General features: G+C 40.1%; 2 protein-coding genes across 7 annotated transcripts in view; one reads left to right on the forward strand and one right to left on the reverse strand.

Annotated features, from left to right (window-relative positions):
* Window positions 1-9,043, forward strand: part of LOC128875441 (protein groucho-like) — a 152,211-nt gene extending 143,168 nt beyond the window's left edge. For 3 of the 5 annotated variants that reach the window (XM_054121022.1, XM_054121023.1, XM_054121021.1), the window contains 4 exons: window positions 2,585-2,652; window positions 4,557-4,832; window positions 5,449-6,052; window positions 7,042-9,043. In XM_054121022.1, the coding sequence (XP_053976997.1) occupies window positions 2,585-2,652; window positions 4,557-4,832; window positions 5,449-6,052; window positions 7,042-7,149 (1,056 nt within the window). In that variant the 3' untranslated portion in view covers window positions 7,150-9,043. The remainder of the gene's footprint in view (window positions 1-2,584; window positions 2,653-4,556; window positions 4,833-5,448; window positions 6,053-7,041) is intronic. The other 2 variants (XM_054121025.1, XM_054121024.1) reach the window with 1 other exon arrangement.
* A 2,423-nt stretch (window positions 9,044-11,466) lies between these two features.
* Window positions 11,467-19,993, reverse strand: LOC128874908 (integrator complex subunit 3). Of its 2 annotated transcripts, none has more exons than XM_054120067.1 (10): window positions 19,413-19,993; window positions 17,405-18,003; window positions 16,756-17,317; window positions 16,480-16,675; window positions 15,854-15,992; window positions 15,238-15,783; window positions 15,056-15,149; window positions 14,597-14,964; window positions 13,954-14,524; window positions 11,467-13,788 (listed from the first exon to the last, which is right to left on the reverse strand). In XM_054120067.1, the coding sequence occupies exons 1-10, from the start codon at window positions 19,485-19,487 to the stop codon at window positions 13,714-13,716; spliced, it is 3,225 nt and encodes a 1,074-aa protein (XP_053976042.1). In that variant the 5' UTR covers window positions 19,488-19,993; the 3' UTR covers window positions 11,467-13,713. The 2 variants fall into 2 exon arrangements, with proteins under 2 accessions (XP_053976042.1, XP_053976041.1); XM_054120066.1 differs by having other exon boundaries at window positions 15,854-16,019.

Below are 19,993 nucleotides of genomic sequence, written 5' to 3' on the forward strand. Positions count from 1 at the left end.
ACTGTTTTTGAGAGCCTGTGGGTTTAAATTAAGTGCAGGAATTCTTTGGGCAAAAAAGAATCGAAAAGTCCTGAAGCATATATTGGAATCCGTGCCTTTGTATTGCGGGTAGAATGAATCGTCGATAAGTGTCGCGAAATATTCTTCAATTACTGTCGCGTGATGAGTATAATATGTATGTGCGAACGTGCAAGTAAAAGTGAAAGCATATGCCAACTCCGCTCGATAAATGTCACATTGTGGACCTGACTCTGCGACACTTACCAACGATTCACTGTATTAAATAGAATATTCTATATAAACATACAACGACCTACCATACAAACTGTCTTACAACAAGTAGAACACGTGGCAACCCTGGCTACGAATTATCGCGTCAGTAGCATATCAATTTTATATAAATTCTGGTACAGAAGTCTCACTTCAAAAAGACAATTCTACGATGTTTTTTTTTACAAAACTATGTAATTTTTTATGGAAGCCTGTTGCCTTAAAAACATGCAAGAAATTCTATGATAAAGAAAATGAATCGTATTCATTATATACGGGTCTATAGTTAACAGGAAGCTTAATAACGACGATAATGAGGAAATTCCATCGTTAGCGCGGATTTAACGAGAAGGAGGCTTTAAGACAGTCACTATATTTGTTCCATGTACTATACATTCGGTTGTTGATCACTTTCGTAACGGGAGGGTGTGTGCGGGTACCTGAAAATTTCGGCTCGGGTAGCGTCGGGTCGGGATTAGTAATCTTCATCCTATCAGTATTAATAGTACACTCCAGGATCTGATTAATCGATTAATATACGGATGTACGAGTAACGAAATGAATCTTGTCTAAGAGGCGCGTGGGATTTCTCGTTTCTTGGAACTGCGAGCTTCGTAAAGTAAGCATCGAGCTTGAAAGGAATTTAAAGTCTATCGCGTGTTAGACTCTTCGACGTCTAAGAGGCAGAGTTAGCGTCTCTTAGACGGGACTTACTGTACGCTCTCTGCAATCATCTTTTACTCATTAACAACTTTTTCGTCATAACTCGAAGATTTCAATGTGAACAAATTATCGAATGTACCTTAAGGTATATTTACGATACTCTCAAAATTAACTAAAAATTAAATAAATTCTTCTCTATAGAAAACATTTAATATCCGGCCTTCTATCGTGGTTTCACCCCTTAAATCGACCGAAATTGCAAAATTCAACGTTCCGTATACCTTAAACATATTCGAGCCGGGAAATTGGTAGCTCAATGTCAGCAATATCAACGGCGTTTTAACGTTGCTTCAACGCTCGTGGAAACCGGCTCTAAAGCTGGATTCATTTTATCCGTGCTTCGACTGTCGTTCTTCAAAAGATAAAATCCATTGAAGGGTATTTGAACGAATAGTGAATAGTGTGAATCCAGCTTAAGGATTCAACGACGGAAAACGCGATACAGTTTCGTTCATGCGGATGGAGATTCGTGTATTCGACAACGTGAACTACTTGCTTAACAATTAACTAATGCGATTTTATGCAACAATACCGACAACAATACAGTTTAACTATAGCAATGTGTGTATATTCAACAGATCGTAGCTATGTCATCCAAGTATAATCAATCACAAAAGTCTATATTAAACCCATAAATCTATGATATAATTACAAATAAAATAATTTCGATCCTGTTGGTATTACATTGTTTATCGATTAAAATGAATATTTTGAAAACTGTTTAACTTAATGTTTGCGATATTTATTTCTCTCGTTATATTAATATTTTCTTTTTATCCTGCCCTTTTAAACAGAAGTGATTCTTTAACATCCTAAATTTATTTGTTTTTTATTTGTAACATATTTCTTTTACTTGTCTACATAGAAGAGTGAATATTTTGTCATACTTGAACTATAACATACAATCTATTAACATGGGTCCTGAAACATTCTTCAATTCGCTTTAATTCAAAGTATTCAAAATTAAATAGACCTTCCAGTACATGCTAATTAAGTAAAATCCTGTGCAGTGAGACTTTTAAAGACTTGAATCGATTAAATCCCGACCCGAACCAAAATCGGGTACCCGCACACCCCTAGTCCATCGCTATCGGTGTTTCGAGAAGGGTCTATAACAAACAAAATACTTTATCGAATTTTTCAACTAAAATTAATAAAAGGAAGCTGTTCGCGCCACTGCTGTACTAATTATTGCTCTGATCACGAAAGTAGAGTACTTTATCGAAATACCTTAGTGATTCAATGATGATTGGCAATAATAAGCTAAAGTACAAAAAGATTTCTTGGTAATAGTCCTCTTTGACGTGGGGGCCCCTCTTGAAGACAACCGTAGGTTTAGAAGCTCGCATTAACGAGCTTGTTTGCAGCCTTGTTATACCTCCCTCGAGCAAGAACTGCGACGTCGAATAAAACGGGAAACGTGAATCGAATTTGTCCGGGAAGAAGAATCCTTCGCGATGCGTTTGGCCGCGAATAATTCTTATCGTTGCCCGTGGCCGTGTCTCGAATTTATTTCTTAAGAAACGCGCGTCCTTGACACTGGCCTTGGTCAACTTGTACAACAATTCATGCATTCCGTCCATTTTTACAGCTCGGTTTCGATGGCCACGTAAGGATACCCCCGAGTAACGGGATGAGCAACGTTCCTGGCGGTAAAACGTACGTAGCCATTGCCATAAGTATCTTTTCACAAGCTTTTTTTAGAAAATTACCAATGTATAGAGTTCCAGAGTTAGTGTAAGAACCGGAGATGGGAGCTGAGACGATTCTGAACCACAATTTCCTTTGCAGAAACGTCGGATAGTGCTTCGTTTTTGAATTATTAATGAAAAACCGTCGACCAATCACAGCGACCATGTAGCAGCGCGCTCAGCCGCGAGACCATACATAGTTCCCAACGTGTGATTGGTCGCTGGTTTTTCTTTAATAATTCAAAAACGATGCACCATCCGAGATTTTTGCAAAGGAAAGTTCGGTTCAGAATCGTCTCAACTCTTATTTTCGGTTCTTACACGAACTCTGGAACACCCTGTATATCCTGAACTTTGAAGGGTCGACATTCCGGAGGAAATGGCATTCTTTTTGTTGACTTAATCCTTAAAGAGCTATGCTAGTCTACCTAAAATGAGACTCTCTTTGAGATTCTCCGTATGAATAATTATGGTATAGATTCTTTTAAAACGTTTTGTGTCACGAACGACAATTCGCCAGCGAACTTGGTGTACAACTCTTTCGCTGTTAAGACGCGAAACTCGAATGCACTCGTTACAAGTGGATTATTTTTCGAAAGTTACAGAGAAATAGAGAAGTTATAGAGGACTCATCGAGCCAGTTTTCGTCAAATAGTTGGTAATTGCTAAGCTAGCCTTCGAGAGATTATCGTCTGAAATGACAAGCGAGTCTGGTTGCTGGAGTTAAGCCGCTCTGGGTCACTGCTTAGATGGGTGGCTGCTGGAATTGTTCGTGCACTCGGGCTGCGCCTGCGATCACCCAGCAAACTCTGTACTGTTGATTTCGGTGGATCATGCCCGACCCAAAGCTCCAGGTCTCCGGTTTAATGACCGTGGCAGTCGATAACGGTTAACTTTTTGCGTCACAGGCATCCAAACAGCTTTGGGATCCTTCATCTGAAACGGAGAAGATGAACGGCAATGGGAGCGATGAAATACAATTTTTACGTTAGAAACGCAGCATCGCGCGGCATGATACAATCAAACATAGCGTATCGATGCATAATACAACGTAACGCGGCAGGGCACAGGATAAAAGAGGATAAATAGAGGGAATAGAGAAGATAAACCAAAATAAAAGTGATCGGATACATTGCTTATTTATATTGGAGTTTAATTAATTATTCGATTCCTAAATTTTTCGTTCGAAGCATATGCTGTCTGATGTTAATTACAGTCTAAAAATAAACATGGTCTAAGTAGAAGAAACGCAAAGAATCTAAACACAGCAGTGACCCTCTAACTGTCATAGTTCCTACCTCGATTACTGTCGCGTCATCCCCACCTACTCGACAGCGCATTCAGCTGCGTCCAACACTCGCGTTCATTAACACTAGGTTGACACAGAAAATAAATAAAATATAAATAAAAAAAGGAAGCATGCACCGAAATTACTTTGGGAATAGATAAGAACGTGCTCAAAAAGCTCGTAAAGAGTAAACCTAAAATAGCAAACATTGTAGCTAGGATACTTCGAACCTCCATAAATCTAACGTCGACTTTCCGTCACCAGTTGAATTTCCATACCTCCGCGCGCTAACTGGCGCCAATCGACTGGCGCCAGTCGATTGGCGCCAGTCGTATTATCCCACGGATGCTCCCCTACGCACGCTGCGTACGCGTCGGAGCTCGAGGTGCCTATAGGGCGTGTAACAGCGAAAGGGTTAACATCTCCTCGCGTTTAAAGCGCGAACCATTAAGTTCGGGGAAGCGCGTCCCACATTGTTTCTACGTGCACTTGGTTTTCGTTGAACGCCTCGGCTCTTAAGCGATCGAAGGCATCGAGGACTCCCAGCAACGACAATGCCATTAACGTTTTACATTTCACCGCAGAGCAATCTCGTTCCATGCGAACGGCGAGGGTGAAATGCAGCCTGTGGCATTCCCCACGGACGCTCTGATAGGACCGGGAATTCCACGTCACGCGCGTCAGATTAATACCTTGACTCACGGCGAAGTTGTGTGCGCTGTTACCATCTCGAATCCGACCAAGTACGTCTACACCGGCGGCAAAGGGTGCGTGAAAGTCTGGGACATCGGACACGAAGGCGGCGGCAGCATCAAGCCCGTCTCGCAACTGGACTGCCTGCAACGCAACAATTATATTAGGTCAGTTTCCTTCGGGGGATGCACTCTGCCTACCGACGCTGAGCAAACTTGTACGACGCTATATCGAATCTTTCCGCTCGGTGACGTTTTCGCTAGGGCGATGCGAGGAAATCACGAGACGTCCCGCGATTTTTCATGTTTCTTCAAATTAACGATGCACAGTGATGTGTAAATGAACGCTCGAGACAAAACTCGTAACTTTTAAAATAATATATTAATGGTAGTGTATAATTTATGAAGATGCATTTTTTGAAAAATAATTGTATGCTGGATACTTTGTTCTTTTACGGATAACTAGCTCCGGTAACGGCTTCTCAATGTTGTGCCTGCTAATTTATATCTGATCTCACTTTACACTTTACACTTTACACTTTACACTTCTTATATCTAATAAATGGACAGTAACATGACCCGGGATCGGATATCTCGATGAGACAATGCTAATGCAACGATCGAACCTTTTTTTATTATTACCGTTTTTGTTCTAAAACTGTTACCATCGTATTCCTGACATTTTTCTGATTAAAATGAGACCAAAGCACGACGTAATTCGCATCATATTTACTACATGTGTTCACGGAAATATATTGAAAAATCTGTTGCGAAAAATGGTCAGATCGGTGAAGCTGCTGCCCGACTGCCGAACCCTGATAGTTGGAGGCGAGGCGAGGCAGCTGATCATCTGGGACCTGGCCAGCCCAACGCCGCGGATCAAAGCCGAACTGACCTCCTCGGCGCCGGCCTGCTACGCGCTGGCCATCTCGCCGGACTCGAAAGTCTGCTTCAGTTGCTGCAGCGACGGTAACATCGCCGTGTGGGATCTCCACAACGAGATCCTGATTCGGCAGTTCCAAGGGCACACGGACGGCGCCTCCTGCATCGACATCTCCGCGGATGGCACGAAGCTCTGGACGGGAGGGCTGGACAACACCGTGCGTTCCTGGGATCTTAGGGAAGGCAGGCAGTTGCAGCAGCACGACTTGAACTCGCAGATATTCTCGTTGGGATATTGTCCCACGGGAGAATGGCTCGCGGTTGGCATGGAGAACTCCAAGGTCGAGGTGCTCCACGCGTCCAAGTCCGACAAGTACTGCCTGCTCGTCCACGAATCCTGCGTCCTATCACTGCGTTTCGCGTCCTGCGGCAAATGGTTTGTCTCCACTGGCAAGGACAATCTGTTGAACGCTTGGCGCACGCCGTACGGCGCCTCGATATTCCAGGTGGGTGGCAATCGAATAAGGTACTTTAGAAACCACGAAAGGTTGCGCGATATCGAATGGGATGTTCCAACTTAACTCTACAGTGCGCGATTTTTTCAAATGGAAACAAACACGACTAACCCTTTACCGCAGAGATAATTATCTTCGATGGTGCTGTGACCTTTTCGTAACGTGGATGTCTTGTTTCTGTTAGGAACAGCGCGTAAGTTGTTGTTTATCCTGTTGTGTAATAAAATATCAATGAAGAATGCGGTTGTGCACTGTAGGGTTAACCCGTTGACTGCCAGACAAATATTCTTGAACATTTCTGGTAGGATCACATGTTATTTAGACTATTGGAAACTACATAATTTATCAATTTCATTTAAATTCAGTTTCTTTGATGCTTCACTTTCAGAATTAATTTCTTTAGTTTTTCAGTGAAAATCACTGTCATCCAATTTCACAACAGCGCTAACATGTTACTGCAACTACAGGGAACTAAGTCTTCTTTTTATAGATTCTTTGTAAACTTTTTTGAAATTGTTGAACAGTCAGGGTGTAGTAGAAAATATGGTTCTGCAAGGGATGCAGGGTTGTTATCAAATGAATCACCTGGAACCCATCACATCTCTCACGATCTACTGTTTGAACATATATCTGTGTCATTGATATCGATGCCCAGTACCCGATAAAGACGTGCAAACAATTCTTAAACACACTTCTCTAAAATATTGCATTTTTTTTCAATAAAAAGGATAATGGTCTCGTTTTAGAAACTCGCGACAGAAATGTTCCGTTGGGAGTGAAATGAATCGAACGAATTACTAAACGTCCTCTGCAATGTTTCTCCGTAAAAAGAAATCACGAAACTTAATATCTGGCCTTCTGTAAATTCAGCAAACCGTTTCTTCAGCGCGCGCTGTTATATCTTCGCTCGTGCATGCATCCTGCGTCCGATCGGGACGCAGATCGAACCACACGAGAACCGATATAAATTCTTTTTGCAGTCGAAGGAGTCCTCGTCGGTGCTGAGCTGCGACATCTCCGCCGACGACAAGTACATCGTGACCGGATCCGGTGACAAAAAAGCCACTGTATACGAAGTGATTTACTAGACACACGATGAGAGACGTTTCCAACGTTTTTCTCTCTCTCTCTCTCCCCCCACTCCCCTCATCGAGAACCCTGAACTCTTGAAACACGCGTCGCCGCTCCCGTTCTTTCGCGGGGGAGATCTTACAAGTGAGACTTTTAGCAGCCTTAGGAGCCTAGACTGTTACTACTGTGTACATATATATACGTACGAAGTCTATACCATGGTAGAGTCGCGTTCGTGGGACGGCGCGAAGATGACGAGGAAGACGCGGAAGAAATCGAAGGAAGAAGACTGGAGGAAAGAAACGACGAAAACCTGATGCGTGGGCCAGAGGAACCTGTATGTATATTAGAGTTGCGTGTGCGTGGCCCGATTGTATCTACGACGGTGTGATTACGTAGAGGAACTCTTTCTTTGTCGCGTGTATACAACGAGAACGTGTTAATGGGACGTTACCAAGCGATCTTGCATGAGCGTTAAGTGAACGGGAAAGCCTTGCGAAATGGTGATGCTAGATATGATTTTCGTATAAGTACCTAATTATAGAATCAACACGCCCGTGACAGATTGTCGAACAGCACGAAGACCAGAGACGGGCGAAATTCTTATCCGGATACGAATTTCGATTAACCGAATGAAAGATAAACAGCTGTACGTTGTTTACCCTCGTCATCAACGAGGCCAATCCGAATTGTGCAATCAAAATTTACGTCTCGCCTCGATGTAACGACACCGATTAGGTTTGCGCGTGTTGTTATTTCGGGGTAGGGTTGAGGTTTTCGAGCATTGACTTTCCTTGATCCAAGGTTGAATGTAGCGTGACAAGGGATGAGTCCTTGGCTAGTAAATATTAAGGCATGTTATTTTGCAGAATATTTTTTTTGTTTTGGAAGTATTAGGAATGGATTTGTGAGATTTTCCTGTTAAAAATGAGCCCAAACACGACCCCATTCGGACCATTCTCGATTATTCATCATTCGAATCATTTATTGAAATCATTCTCACGCGTCTAATTAAATACGATCCGAATACAGTCGTGTTTGGGCTCATTTTCATCGGGAAACTCGCACGAATTCACTAATTATAGTCCCGTGTACAAACGCTGCGAAATATAAAATATTCATTTGTATTAGTTTCCAGTCAAGCGAGGCTCATAATAAATACGTTTAGGCGACCGTAATATTTCCAACAACAATGAGAAGGATTCGTGTCGTTATATCGAGGTAAAATATCAGCTCAATCGAATCAACGTTGTGAATAAGTCGTTGCACAGTTTTTTTATTCGTCGTTTTTCGATCAAACACAATTTCTCCCGTCTCTGACGATGATGACGAACGGCTCGAATAATGTCTACGAAATTGTGCCCACTCTCTAACCCCGGACATTTTTGTCGAGAACTTTTACAATTTTTGCAATCACTGTCCCTCTTTAGCGTGTTGCCGACGATAATAGTAAACTTACATACCGTTGTGTACCTTGAACCCTTTCGAGACGGCGAGCGACTATAATCATTTCCCGTAAAGCATGCTCGCTATAGTTCAAGGGCAACTATAGTCCTCTACGAGCCACAGTGTAATATCTTATGCCCATAGCGCTAATTGACATCGGTAAAGGAGGCACAATGGAAAGTAAGTATACGTAGAGTCCTCAATTTCCGTTCGTGCGTCGCGAAAGGGTTCGACCGTCTTAAATGTTCATATGCACCTAATTGTCGGAACAGCGATTGGAAAATTCGCGGGTGATTCGTTTTGAAACTGTTTGTTGACGATGACACCGCTGTTTCTACCTGAAAGGAAAGTAAACGCGAATTCTGCACTGTGGGAGCAGTGTTGTGTATTGTTTAAACGTAACTGGCCATGACCACTAATTTTAAATATATCGATTAAAAATAATTGTCTCTTTGCATTTTGAACCACGTATTTGAATGGACAATCGCCTTGATTTATTTTCAGGGAATGAACATCTCGAGGTAAGTAATTAATTTTTTTAATGTATCGAACGAGGCACGCATTAAAGCAGAATTATTATTTTTGTATTTTTTATTCATTCTAATATTAACAATAACCGTTCATAAATATTTTCTTTCTTTTCTGCTACGAATGTAACGGAAACATATTTCTTCTTAATTGTAATTATACGCGTTTATGGTTTAAACGTTAATAAATCACGCTGCTAAATTGGAATTTCTTCGGATGATTTGTTTCCAAAACACAGATTCGAGAAAATTACTCATTGTATCACCCAATAAACCTGAACCCTGCTTTAATGCCCGAATGATTTATAAGCTTAACGAACGCGATGAGCTTCCCCACTATGCATACTTTCTGATTAGTTTGATCACGTGCTGCGCGAAATAAGTGCGCATGTTCGCGGCATTTCAAAGTTCTTTTCCGCGAAATTCAATTACATTTTAAAATATAAATCACTTGGCCAAATGCTATCGGAATTCTTTCAAATTTCGCACGGGTACGTAGTAGGCTTCGTGCATGCCTACTAATCTATTAAAAAGTCGAAAATCCATAGCTGATTACTAATATTTAATTGCAACTGGGTATATCGATCATACAAAGTAAATATTTTTATCGAACTGTCTCAGTTTCAATTGGTTAACGAGAGAACGTTTCTTTGTGCATTTGGGTATAATTGTTATTGATGTCATTGAAAATTTTTAATAAAGGAATTGTGCAAACATCGTTTGTCGTAGTTCATTGCAAGTTCTAGGATCAATTAAACGGGCTGTTTCAAGATGACAAATCGAAGAACGTGTACCGCGTCTTCATAATACTATAAAAATTGAAAAATCCTCTGTTATTTTACTATCCGAGACTTTAATTCAAGATAAAAGCTGTTATAGTTCTAAAAATGTACATTCTCGGATGTTGCTCCTGGCGCTGGTCAGTTTATGGACCCGGGAACACTATAACCATCTAGCGGCAGCACCTGAACTAAAGCGCCTGTGCACAGGCAACCCCCTATGCGTACTTGTCGAGCATACCCAGGCCGTGCGCTCGTACAGGCGCTCAACATGTAAGCACGAAGCGTTGCCTGTGCACAGGCGATTTAGTTCAGGTGCTGCCGCTAGATGGTTATAGTGTTCTCAGGTCCATAAACTGGCCAGCATGCAAAGCGTTATCCGAGGATTTGAACTTCTTGTATCTTGAAACAAAGTTACATTAACATTCAAATAAAAAATAAATTGATTATCACTTGATATATCTTTTTTATTAAACGTAAGTGCATTCCATTTCCTCTTTAACCGTAGCAAAATACGAGTATCCACAAATAATTAGTTCCATTTATTTTAATTTATTATTTCATCCTTTCAATATAAGATTCGGAAAAGCGACTCTACAATGAAACGAACTAATTTTCGTTATGGAAATCTACTCGATAGCTCTCCGCGAATCTACATTTCCATTGAGTTGAACGAAGAGTCTTGTGCGTCCTACGAGATATCGTTGACGTAGAGTCTACGCCGTAGACCAATGCGTAGATTGATGGCGTCATTCTTACGTTAGTCATATTTATTAAAATGCCAACGTATCATTCTGTTGCTAGTAGATGTTTTCATTATTTTTAGTAACTGTGTCACAAAAGAATGAAAAAAAAAAAATCGATCGATAAAACACATATTCTTGTCATAATATTGTAGTATCAATGTGTTCCGTTTCTTCCTCGTCAACAATCTTATTTGATAGCACTCCGTAACGCGTGACGACAAGAGCATGTTCTCAGATAAACTCAGCTAGATAAAGCTTTTGCATTCCAAAAAGACAGTGGCTTGCGTCTGGTGAGACGTACGAGGAATAATTAATTATAAGTTTCTGCGACTCATTGTCAGTCCAACCATCAATTCTGTTTTATCAATTGTGCAATTGTTCGTTCATTGCATTCATTTAATTCTTGCTTTACATTAATTTGCATTTGCTTAAACACCTCTCTTCATAATTCCCCCATTAGGGATGCCAGTAGTCTTTTGAAAATGAATACATACCTTCAATGAAAACAGCAAAGTGAACCTTCCTTCGGAATGACATTCGACCTTAGGGCCAATTTAACGGCATATTGACATAAAAAAATATAGCATTATAAAAAGATTGTTCATACAACGTATACTTTAGGAATCAATCAAGGTGTGCAAATTGCGTGGACCACCCTATGTAAACGTACAGTACAAATGTCAAATTAAACATTTACGACACATTTGCGATGCGAGCGAAATCGTGCAAAAATGTAAACAGAAATTGTTCGCCGCGTGTTCGGAATGCGTGATAAAAGGAGGAGAGGGGTAGGGCGGAGATATCAAGCGAAAGGAGAAACGAACAGGAATCACGTGTTTACTTCCGGTAATTTTTTCGATGTATTTACATTTACGTGTATTCTGTGTGTACAAGATCGTTAAAAACATTAAATGTTTATGCTCGCGTTACGATAATATATTCATGTATTTACATGTGTATTCGTGTGTACAAGATCGTTAAAAACATTAAATGTTTACAGGTGTATTTTTCGTATTGCCCTCGCGCATCGTTAATTTCGCTTTTTTGTCCATCTGTGTCTACGACCAACATCTCTTTCACACGTATACGTTCTCTACATCATGCATTCTTCTTCATGTTCGTACATTCGTCCCACGTGTTTGATCATCCGCCAGTTTTTTTAAATATTTTTTCACATAACGCCGCAGTTTATGTACAAGTAGAAAAGACCTAATAACAATATCGACTGTCACACCTTATACACAGTTACAAATGGCTGGTACGTATACACACGCACGCACGCACTCATACGCGCACACTGTGCGCGAGGTAAAGACATTATTACCGACATATACGCAATCTTACTTTTGCTCTCGTCCGATAAAAATCAGATTTGCGCAAGAAACACGAACCTCTTTGTGGAAAAAAAGTCTCTTTCAGTATTCGAAAATGTCTACCCGCGCCCTCTCAGACACACACACACACACAACGTACACACATATGACACGCACAACACACTCGCGCGTTCCCGTTCTCTCTGGTATGTACAAACTAGAAAATACATAACGCAGCTACTTACGTGTACTACAAGTAACCGATTTTACAGGAAATGTACAGAGGTGAACGGTGACACTTCACGCTTACGTTTTCTAGGACTTAAGTGTACATGACGCCTGGTTCTATACTCGTGGAAGGTGCCACAGACGATGTCAAGTCAACGAATCTTGCGACCAACGCGATAATTAACCTAAACGATGATAATAGATGATAAGTAATATTGAACTCGATTTACGGAAAATGTTTGAGGAAGTATGCTCTTTATAAATTGTAAATCAATTTAACGATTCGGATACAATTGCGCATAACATATACAGATATATGTATATATATCTCTTTGTGAATGTAAATACATCGTAAAAGTTACGATTAAAAAGAGGAACAGTCGCATGTTTCATCTAATCATCTAATATCAATTTCGCGTAAAACATTCGAAACAAACATAAAAATATTCGGTATTTTGAAAAAAAAAAGAACGATACTTAGAAAAACGGACAACCTTCCATCGTGCAAAATATAAAAATTCTTGCGTCTTGAGAATGATTATGCTTACTAAGCGCAGACGTAAAATACATTTGGTCATAAAACTGTACGCTTCTTGCCGGAGCTAAGGGCGTCCTTGATACATCCCCGATCTCCCGCAGAAGGTCCTTAATCCTAATAAAAAGCTATCAACGATTCGTACAAATTGCGTTCACAGTTTATGGCAACAAACGTAACCATTTCTTTCCTCGTTAACAATTGTGTGAGACGCGAGAATCTTAAGAGGTAATTATAGTATAATGAAAAGGAAAAGGAAAATGAAATAAATTTCGCCAATAGGTCAATTGATACCATGCTAAATCGCAAAATTAATAAACAAATTATAACGAATGATAAAACTAGGCACAATCGTGCTTGGATTCTTTGACGTCTACCACAAGATTGCGCGTGGACGACGGATTTCTTCCTTTTTTTTTTTTTTAGAAACAAAGTGATCACGGAAAGTAGTTTCGTCGTGTCGCTTCACCCCCTTCCCAACATTGCCAGATCCGATCCTTTTAATCTTAAATTTATGCGTTCATACATTTAAGAGTATATCAAAATAATTTAATTCGTGACTAGTCTCACCTCTCGGTAACTTTATCTGACAGACACACGATGGCTTCGCAGCTCCGAAATCCAGAGCATCGATCCGCCACGACAATGTTAATCTGTCACATGCGTTTACCTAGAAATGCTATAACCAGTATTTATAAATTTTCTTCTCGTTAGATATCACATGCATTCTAAATCTGTTTCGCGTTAGAATGCGCCCGACACAAATAACGGAATTAATGGAAATAGAGTCTGGCAACGTTGCTAATATACTGTGGCTGCGAAATATGTGCAAGATCCTTGTTGTCGGTACGGCGGTTTTCGCATTCACTCTTCAACGTACGCTATATTTACAAGTCGCGCTAAATAAATCTATTATATATACTATATTATCTTACTATTCTTAAGGCTAGTTTAGCTTGCTGCACACACGTGACGTGGTCCATGTGACATTTGAAGACACTGGGTGGTCAGTCGCTGTCAGAGCCCACTGCATTAATCTTTTTTCTCTTTTTTGCTTGCTTTAAATTCACGATTTCCTCCTCCTACGGCACAAAGATTCAATTATGGTGTATCATCGAACAAGTACATTCCGTGACAATAGTAAAAGGAGCACTGTACAATTATGTACATAACCTCAAAATTACAGAATTTTTAACAATTTAAAGTTGTAAAGTGGTATTGTTCACATAAATTTATCAAGTGCTCACCTCGCTACTAGATGTGCTGTCCAGGTGATACCGAGGTAGCGGCCTTTTGGAACTAGACCTTTCCCTCGTATTAGCACCAGTTTTCCTATGACCTCCTTTCGCGCCACCGCCACCTCCAGCCGACGCTGCCGCATGTTTCCGTGCTGAGCTTGGAGGCGGAGGCGGAGGAGGCTCATTTTCTTCGTTAACTTCCGCAAGGGCAAACAAGTCTCCGTAACTCTTCCTTAAGGAATCGCTACTAGCTGCTTGCGCTTGTTGCAGAGCTCTTTGCATTCCCTCGGAATGGTAGAGTTGCAATTCGGCTGAGGACGTACAATGTTGTCGCAATTGATCCAGATGGCCGAGAACTTGTTCGCCGGAAGGCGGGCCAGGTTGCTGATTATGCTTACCACCCGATCGTTTCCGTTTGTTCGGACTGGTAGCGGGATAACGGGTACTCAAAAGATTCGCTAACAGCTCCCCGAGTTTCTCTTCGTAATCGCGACACCAGTAGCGTAGTGTCGCTACAACGAACATATCTCCGTCCACATTTTGTCGTGCAAGCAATTGTCGCAGAAGTTCTAACGTTGGCCTGTTCGAAATCGTTAACATTAACATGATTCTATAACCTCAATTAGTTTTCTCTGATGGCTGATCTACTTACTTTTCTTGTTTAAGCATAAACAATATCGACGTGAGTGCTTCCGCGTGATCACGAAATTGTAATTTAGTTAAAACAGGCAGTACATAATCGATCGGGAAGTCGTGGGCAAAAATAAGTTGCCAAAAACAATATTGCTCGAAGGTTTCCCAATTAAGACTGGCTGTCAACAGTGACGTGAAGGATTCCTTTTTTAACATTTTCAGGTGTCCTTGCATTATTTGACAGACCAAATCCTGTAGTTGGCATGCGTCGACGGTCGATACAACCAAATGCAATAGCTGAACGTTTCCAAGCGTCACATTTTGAAAACCCATGTATACATCAGGCACAAGATAACACAGCATGAATATGTTGTCTTCGTGACAGAGCTGAAAAAAGAATTACACATGTCACATAACCGCGCATACTATGAAATTATTTTCAATCTCGAGTGAATTTTTTTTGTTTAAATTTGCATACTTTTAAATCTGACACCAAGCACGCATCTAATTTCTTCTCTCGATGCGCACAAAAGTCTTTATAAACCGACGCTTTAACGTCGTTTAATACATTGCTGAAACAAACAAAGTCGCGTAACATTACGTACCGCACAAGATACGATTATGTTTTTACGTTTGTCCGATCTGTATTCCGTTACAAACCTTGGTTCACCTTCCCGCTTTTCTTCTTCTTTGCCCCAGACTTTCAAGAAGTAAAGCAGTAGATAACCTATCCTTGATTGTATGGTTTGCATCTCTGCAAGTACTCGAGCTAACAATTTCCGCCTATTGTCTTCTTCTTTACATAACTGAAACTGATTACGAAACATAACAAATAACGGTGTGCTTATACTATCAGTCAAGGCTTCTTCGTTCAAATTATCCGTTGGAAATATTTGAGCTGTAATTTGTGACGATAAGATTGTTGATATGCAAGAAGCCAATGCTGGTATCATTTCTGCATCTATTTCATCTTCTACAACCATTTGTACTATCCTTTCCATCGTTTGACACCTCACTTCATTGTCCGTTTCACTGTGTAAGCTTTCTACAGCAGTCCTTAATTCTTCTGGTTCTAAAATTAAGTTCAACTGAGTTGTAATATCTTCTTTCTTGACAACACAATTGGCATTTTTTTGTTCATTTTTCAATTTCACATTTGCTAATGGAACGTCGTCTTCGTCTTCTTCTTCAACTTTCGTCACTATCCTGTAATATTACGTTTGTCTCAATAACACTGTAGTTTTCATCGTGAATTTATTTCAAAGTGAAACTTCACCTTAACGGCATTTCTTCCTCTTCGTCGCTGAAAGCTGGTTCCGAATCTTGACTTACATGATTATTTTCAACCGGCATACTTCCCGTATTTTCCAGTGGGGCTCCCGGTGTAAGGTCCTTACTAAGTTCCTCCATTTTACCTGAATATATCGGAACCTTATTTCCTGCTTAAAAAGATCATGCAAAAACCAAAGTTAGTAAGCGTTGAATGTGCTTGTAAGCTTCAAAAAAGAGTGAGTAATCAAATCTGTTAAAAAAATCAGCCCAGAAGATAAATTTTAACTCATCCGGTGCGGAGGTAGTCTGTAAGCGGTGATACGAAATATTGATAACTCAGTAGCGTACCGAAAGGGTTAAACTATATGTGAAAAGTTGATATAAATGTTAAAATGGTGATAGCTCACGAATCAACAGCTCCGATACACCCGTTTATGCATGTATATTTACATGTATGAACTATGTGCATTTGTAGATATCTACATATATGCATGATATTAAGTAAGGCATGAATTTTAATGTGCAATTTGTGAACACCTTAATCTCGCGTGGAATAATGTTTTAGCGTTGGTGCAGTAGTTTATAATAATCTACAATTAAACCCGCATGCAATATTCATAACAATCTTACCAGGGTCTGTATTAGGTGGCAAGCAGAATTCTTTGAACGTCTCTCTTATTTTACTTCTCAGCTCACGATCCAACTTGGGACTGTCGAACAATGGATAAAGACTTGGTAAAACCCGTTTTTCCAATATTTGTCTCAACGACGAAAAAATTCCGTTCCTCACTTTTTCTGTCAAAGGTGGATAGAAGTTTGGTATTATCTATAAAAGAAGAACACATTTAAATAATTTGACATATGGAATTAAGTAGCTATGAACTGTACTATAACTTGTTTACTCACCCTGCATAAAAAGTCTAACAATGTGGCAGTGACTGGTGGATGAGACCTCATAGAATTGTGCATAACAAGTATTGCAGGCTCAATATTCATAATGTTATCTTTCTCTGGTTCAAAAAACAGCCAGTCGTAAAATAATGCCAATTTGGCGTTACTTGCAGCCACGGTTGACGTACAAGTAGTAAATAACCATCCTATAACTGCCCAACGAGGTATAATATCTGAGCACAACAACTCATTCGTCGGATGAATAACACCAACAATAAATCGTATAAGATCGCATCTTAGCGACTGTGATTCAGGTGTGGCCAGGTACTGTCTTTGGAACCAATCTTGGTACCGTTTATGGTTACCAAAACGCACTTGACTTGTTAAGAATACTAGCTTCCTTTCCATATCTGGTGTAAGTCTAGATTGCAGAAACCTTCTAGAAGTTCGCGTTTGTAAAAGCTGGAGGACTCCACTAAAATTTGGGCAAAGAGATTTTGGGGTAAGAAGCATATCCTTCCAGAGCCCTTCAAATTCCGATATTCTTGCTACATTTTGTAATAAACGTACTAAATCCCTAGAAACATAAAATGTTATTTTACTTCCTTTGCATTTTTACTAAATCTGAATAGCGATAGAAAGACATTTTTAGAAAATGGTGTACCTTCCAATAACTAAACAATCAACCATGCGTTCTCTTATCAGGGATACGGTGAATGTAACTTCTTTTTGACGCAAGCCAGATAGATGAGGTGCATTATGATCTTCTATTAATCGCAAATAGGTATAAACGATAGAGGCTACTAAAAAAGGAAACTTATCCAACCAAGGTCGATTTTCTTGAAATATGTCTAAAAGCGCGTCGACTAAAAACAAATTTCTCGGCGATATATCACCACCAGCCGCGTGCCTTAACAAACTTAAACAAAGGTTATCCACACTAGCTACACTGGTTCTTATCATTTCCCTCAGTAGCCATAATAACTGACTTCTGGTCACATCATTCAATCGCAGATATCTTTCGAGTACTAATTGATTAAGATGTCCTAACACAATCGCGAGACCGTCTCGCGTAATTAACGTCAAGTCCCTATAACTTTTCGCAGCACTTTGAGGATCCGTCAGAATAACCACTAACAATCCCAATGACACTTCCTCGTGCGTTTTGTCTTTACACACAGCATTGTTCAATGTATCATGGGCTTCCTTCTCTGACAGTCCTGCAGTCAGGTTTTGAAGCACTGTATAACATCTGTCAAATTTCTGGAAAAAGAAGAAACATATAATTAATCATTGGTGTCAAATGATAAATACAAATTGTCAATTGTAAATAATGTATCAGTAAATATGATAATTACACAAGCTTGTATAACACATTTTTTTATCAGTATTGCATGTATGCAATATACTGATTCTGTTTGAGAGTCTAATGTTACATATATGTGACAGTATCAATTTCCTGTTTTATATTCATACAAAAAGACGGAGTAAAAATTGTATACCAATGTCAGATTTAACTGCATTAGAGTATTCAATGGCCTATTTAATGTAGTTTAGATGTGTAATTGAACATATTAATTTATTCAAGAGAATCTGAATCTGATGTTTGACAACTACACATGTTTGTAAAGGAGTAGATCTTTAAGGAGAGGTAGACACTAAAAATTGTTAGTTAAATCAGTAAATAAATTAATGTGGCTCAAAAAGTATACACTTCATCTAACAAATTTGCAATGAATAAAATGTCAGTGTCTGAAAAAATGTTCAACTTGCATTAATTTTTTTAATAAATGTATCAAGTTAAATCAAATGTCTACAAAAAGAAAGGGAAAGGGAACAGGATTATTGGTATTAGAAATAAAAAGAAATTGTTTATTTTTAAACAGAATACTGTCAAATGGAGTAACTAAGTAAGACTTGCTTAAAATCTTAAAATTCATACTAAGGAGAAAAATACAAAACTTGTATAGTATTATTAATCCACCAGCTGTGGGCAATGTAGAAATCGAGATTTGTAAATTTTGTCAATTTCCGTGACGCATATTATTATCGCGTTCCTCTACCATAATATTGTTTCCTGTGTATTTGTGTCATCACTGTTTAACTAACCTTATATCATGCAACAATTATGATTAAAAAATAAAATTGACTCGCGTTTTCGTACATAAACGTCACAATCGTGCGTGGCTAGAAGATTAATAAAGATATTTATGTTTAGATGAAGTAAATAAAGAAGGTATTCATGTTGACTGAAATTTCTGGAAAAGAGTACCAAACAGTTAATTGTAAGCTTCAAAGAAATTATAGATGAATAATTGAGTGAACAGGATATTGGTAAATGTAAAAATTACGCAAGGTGTTATGATTGATATTAACACCAAAAGGTGCAAAACATGCGCTGGTATAATTACTAGAGGTGTTCAGACAGGAAAATTAAAATAGAGGAGAATGTTTGTTTAGAATGGCGATTGTTGGAATCTTGGCAATTGCCATTCATCAGTAACAGACGTGTATTAATATCGTAATTATGTAAATGATTTGAATGTTGCCGCGAAGACGCGTGGTTCGACTTGTGGCGCCGCGCGGTCAGCGACGTGCGCGACCGTCGCAACAATGGCGGAGCCCCTCGCACCCGATACGTATCCAGTGACTATTTCAAATATTTATGTTACCTCTTCCAAGTCGTCCTTATTCTCTATGCAACTCGTGCTGAGTAGCCGGGACGCGGGAGTTTTCGTTTGTTCCATTGCTGCTGGCTGGCCCGCGGCCGTCCCCGTGAACGTTATTCTAGGCCCTGTCGAGCCCTCAGCCCTCAGCCCTGTGCCCCTGGCCGCTTGTGCTCGCCTCCGTGCATCGTGATCGTCTCACTGCCTGTTCGTTCTCTATCTCTCTCTCTTTCCCCACTCTTCGTTTCTCGCGCGGTCTCTTCACTCTGTTTATTCCTTGCCCACGGACCTCCCCGACTCCCTGAACTGTTCCGATGCGATTGCGCATTGATACATGCGCCTCGTCGCTTCTCGGCCTCGCTTCGTGACGTGATCGCTCCCCACCAGTGACGCCAATCACCGACTCGACCAATCACCGTCCACCGACCCGTACACACTGGGGGGCCGTGGTGGGGGTACCGTAGAAAAGTAGTGCGACTTACAGGAACGTATTTATTAAGGGCGCGCACCGAGAGGACGGTCACCTCGAAGTGTCTGTGAACCTTTCGATCAGTGTGTACGCTGTCCCGAACTCCGTACAAAAGGGC

Source organism: Hylaeus volcanicus, chromosome 4 (genome assembly GCF_026283585.1).
Source record: "Hylaeus volcanicus isolate JK05 chromosome 4, UHH_iyHylVolc1.0_haploid, whole genome shotgun sequence".
NCBI lineage: Eukaryota > Metazoa > Arthropoda > Insecta > Hymenoptera > Colletidae > Hylaeus > Hylaeus volcanicus.

Bases quoted from the DNA above. Each gene is read 5' to 3' on its own strand.
- LOC128874908 (XM_054120066.1), bottom strand. From the start codon at position 19,487: ATGGAACAAACGAAAACTCCCGCGTCCCGGCTACTCAGCACGAGTTGC. The intron at 16,020-16,479 runs GTAAGATTGTTA...GATCTTTTTAAG, and splicing joins GCCACCTAATACAGACCCTG to CAGGAAATAAGGTTCCGATA. The intron at 15,784-15,853 runs GTGAAGTTTCAC...GTAATATTACAG, and splicing joins GAGGAAGAAATGCCGTTAAG to GATAGTGACGAAAGTTGAAG.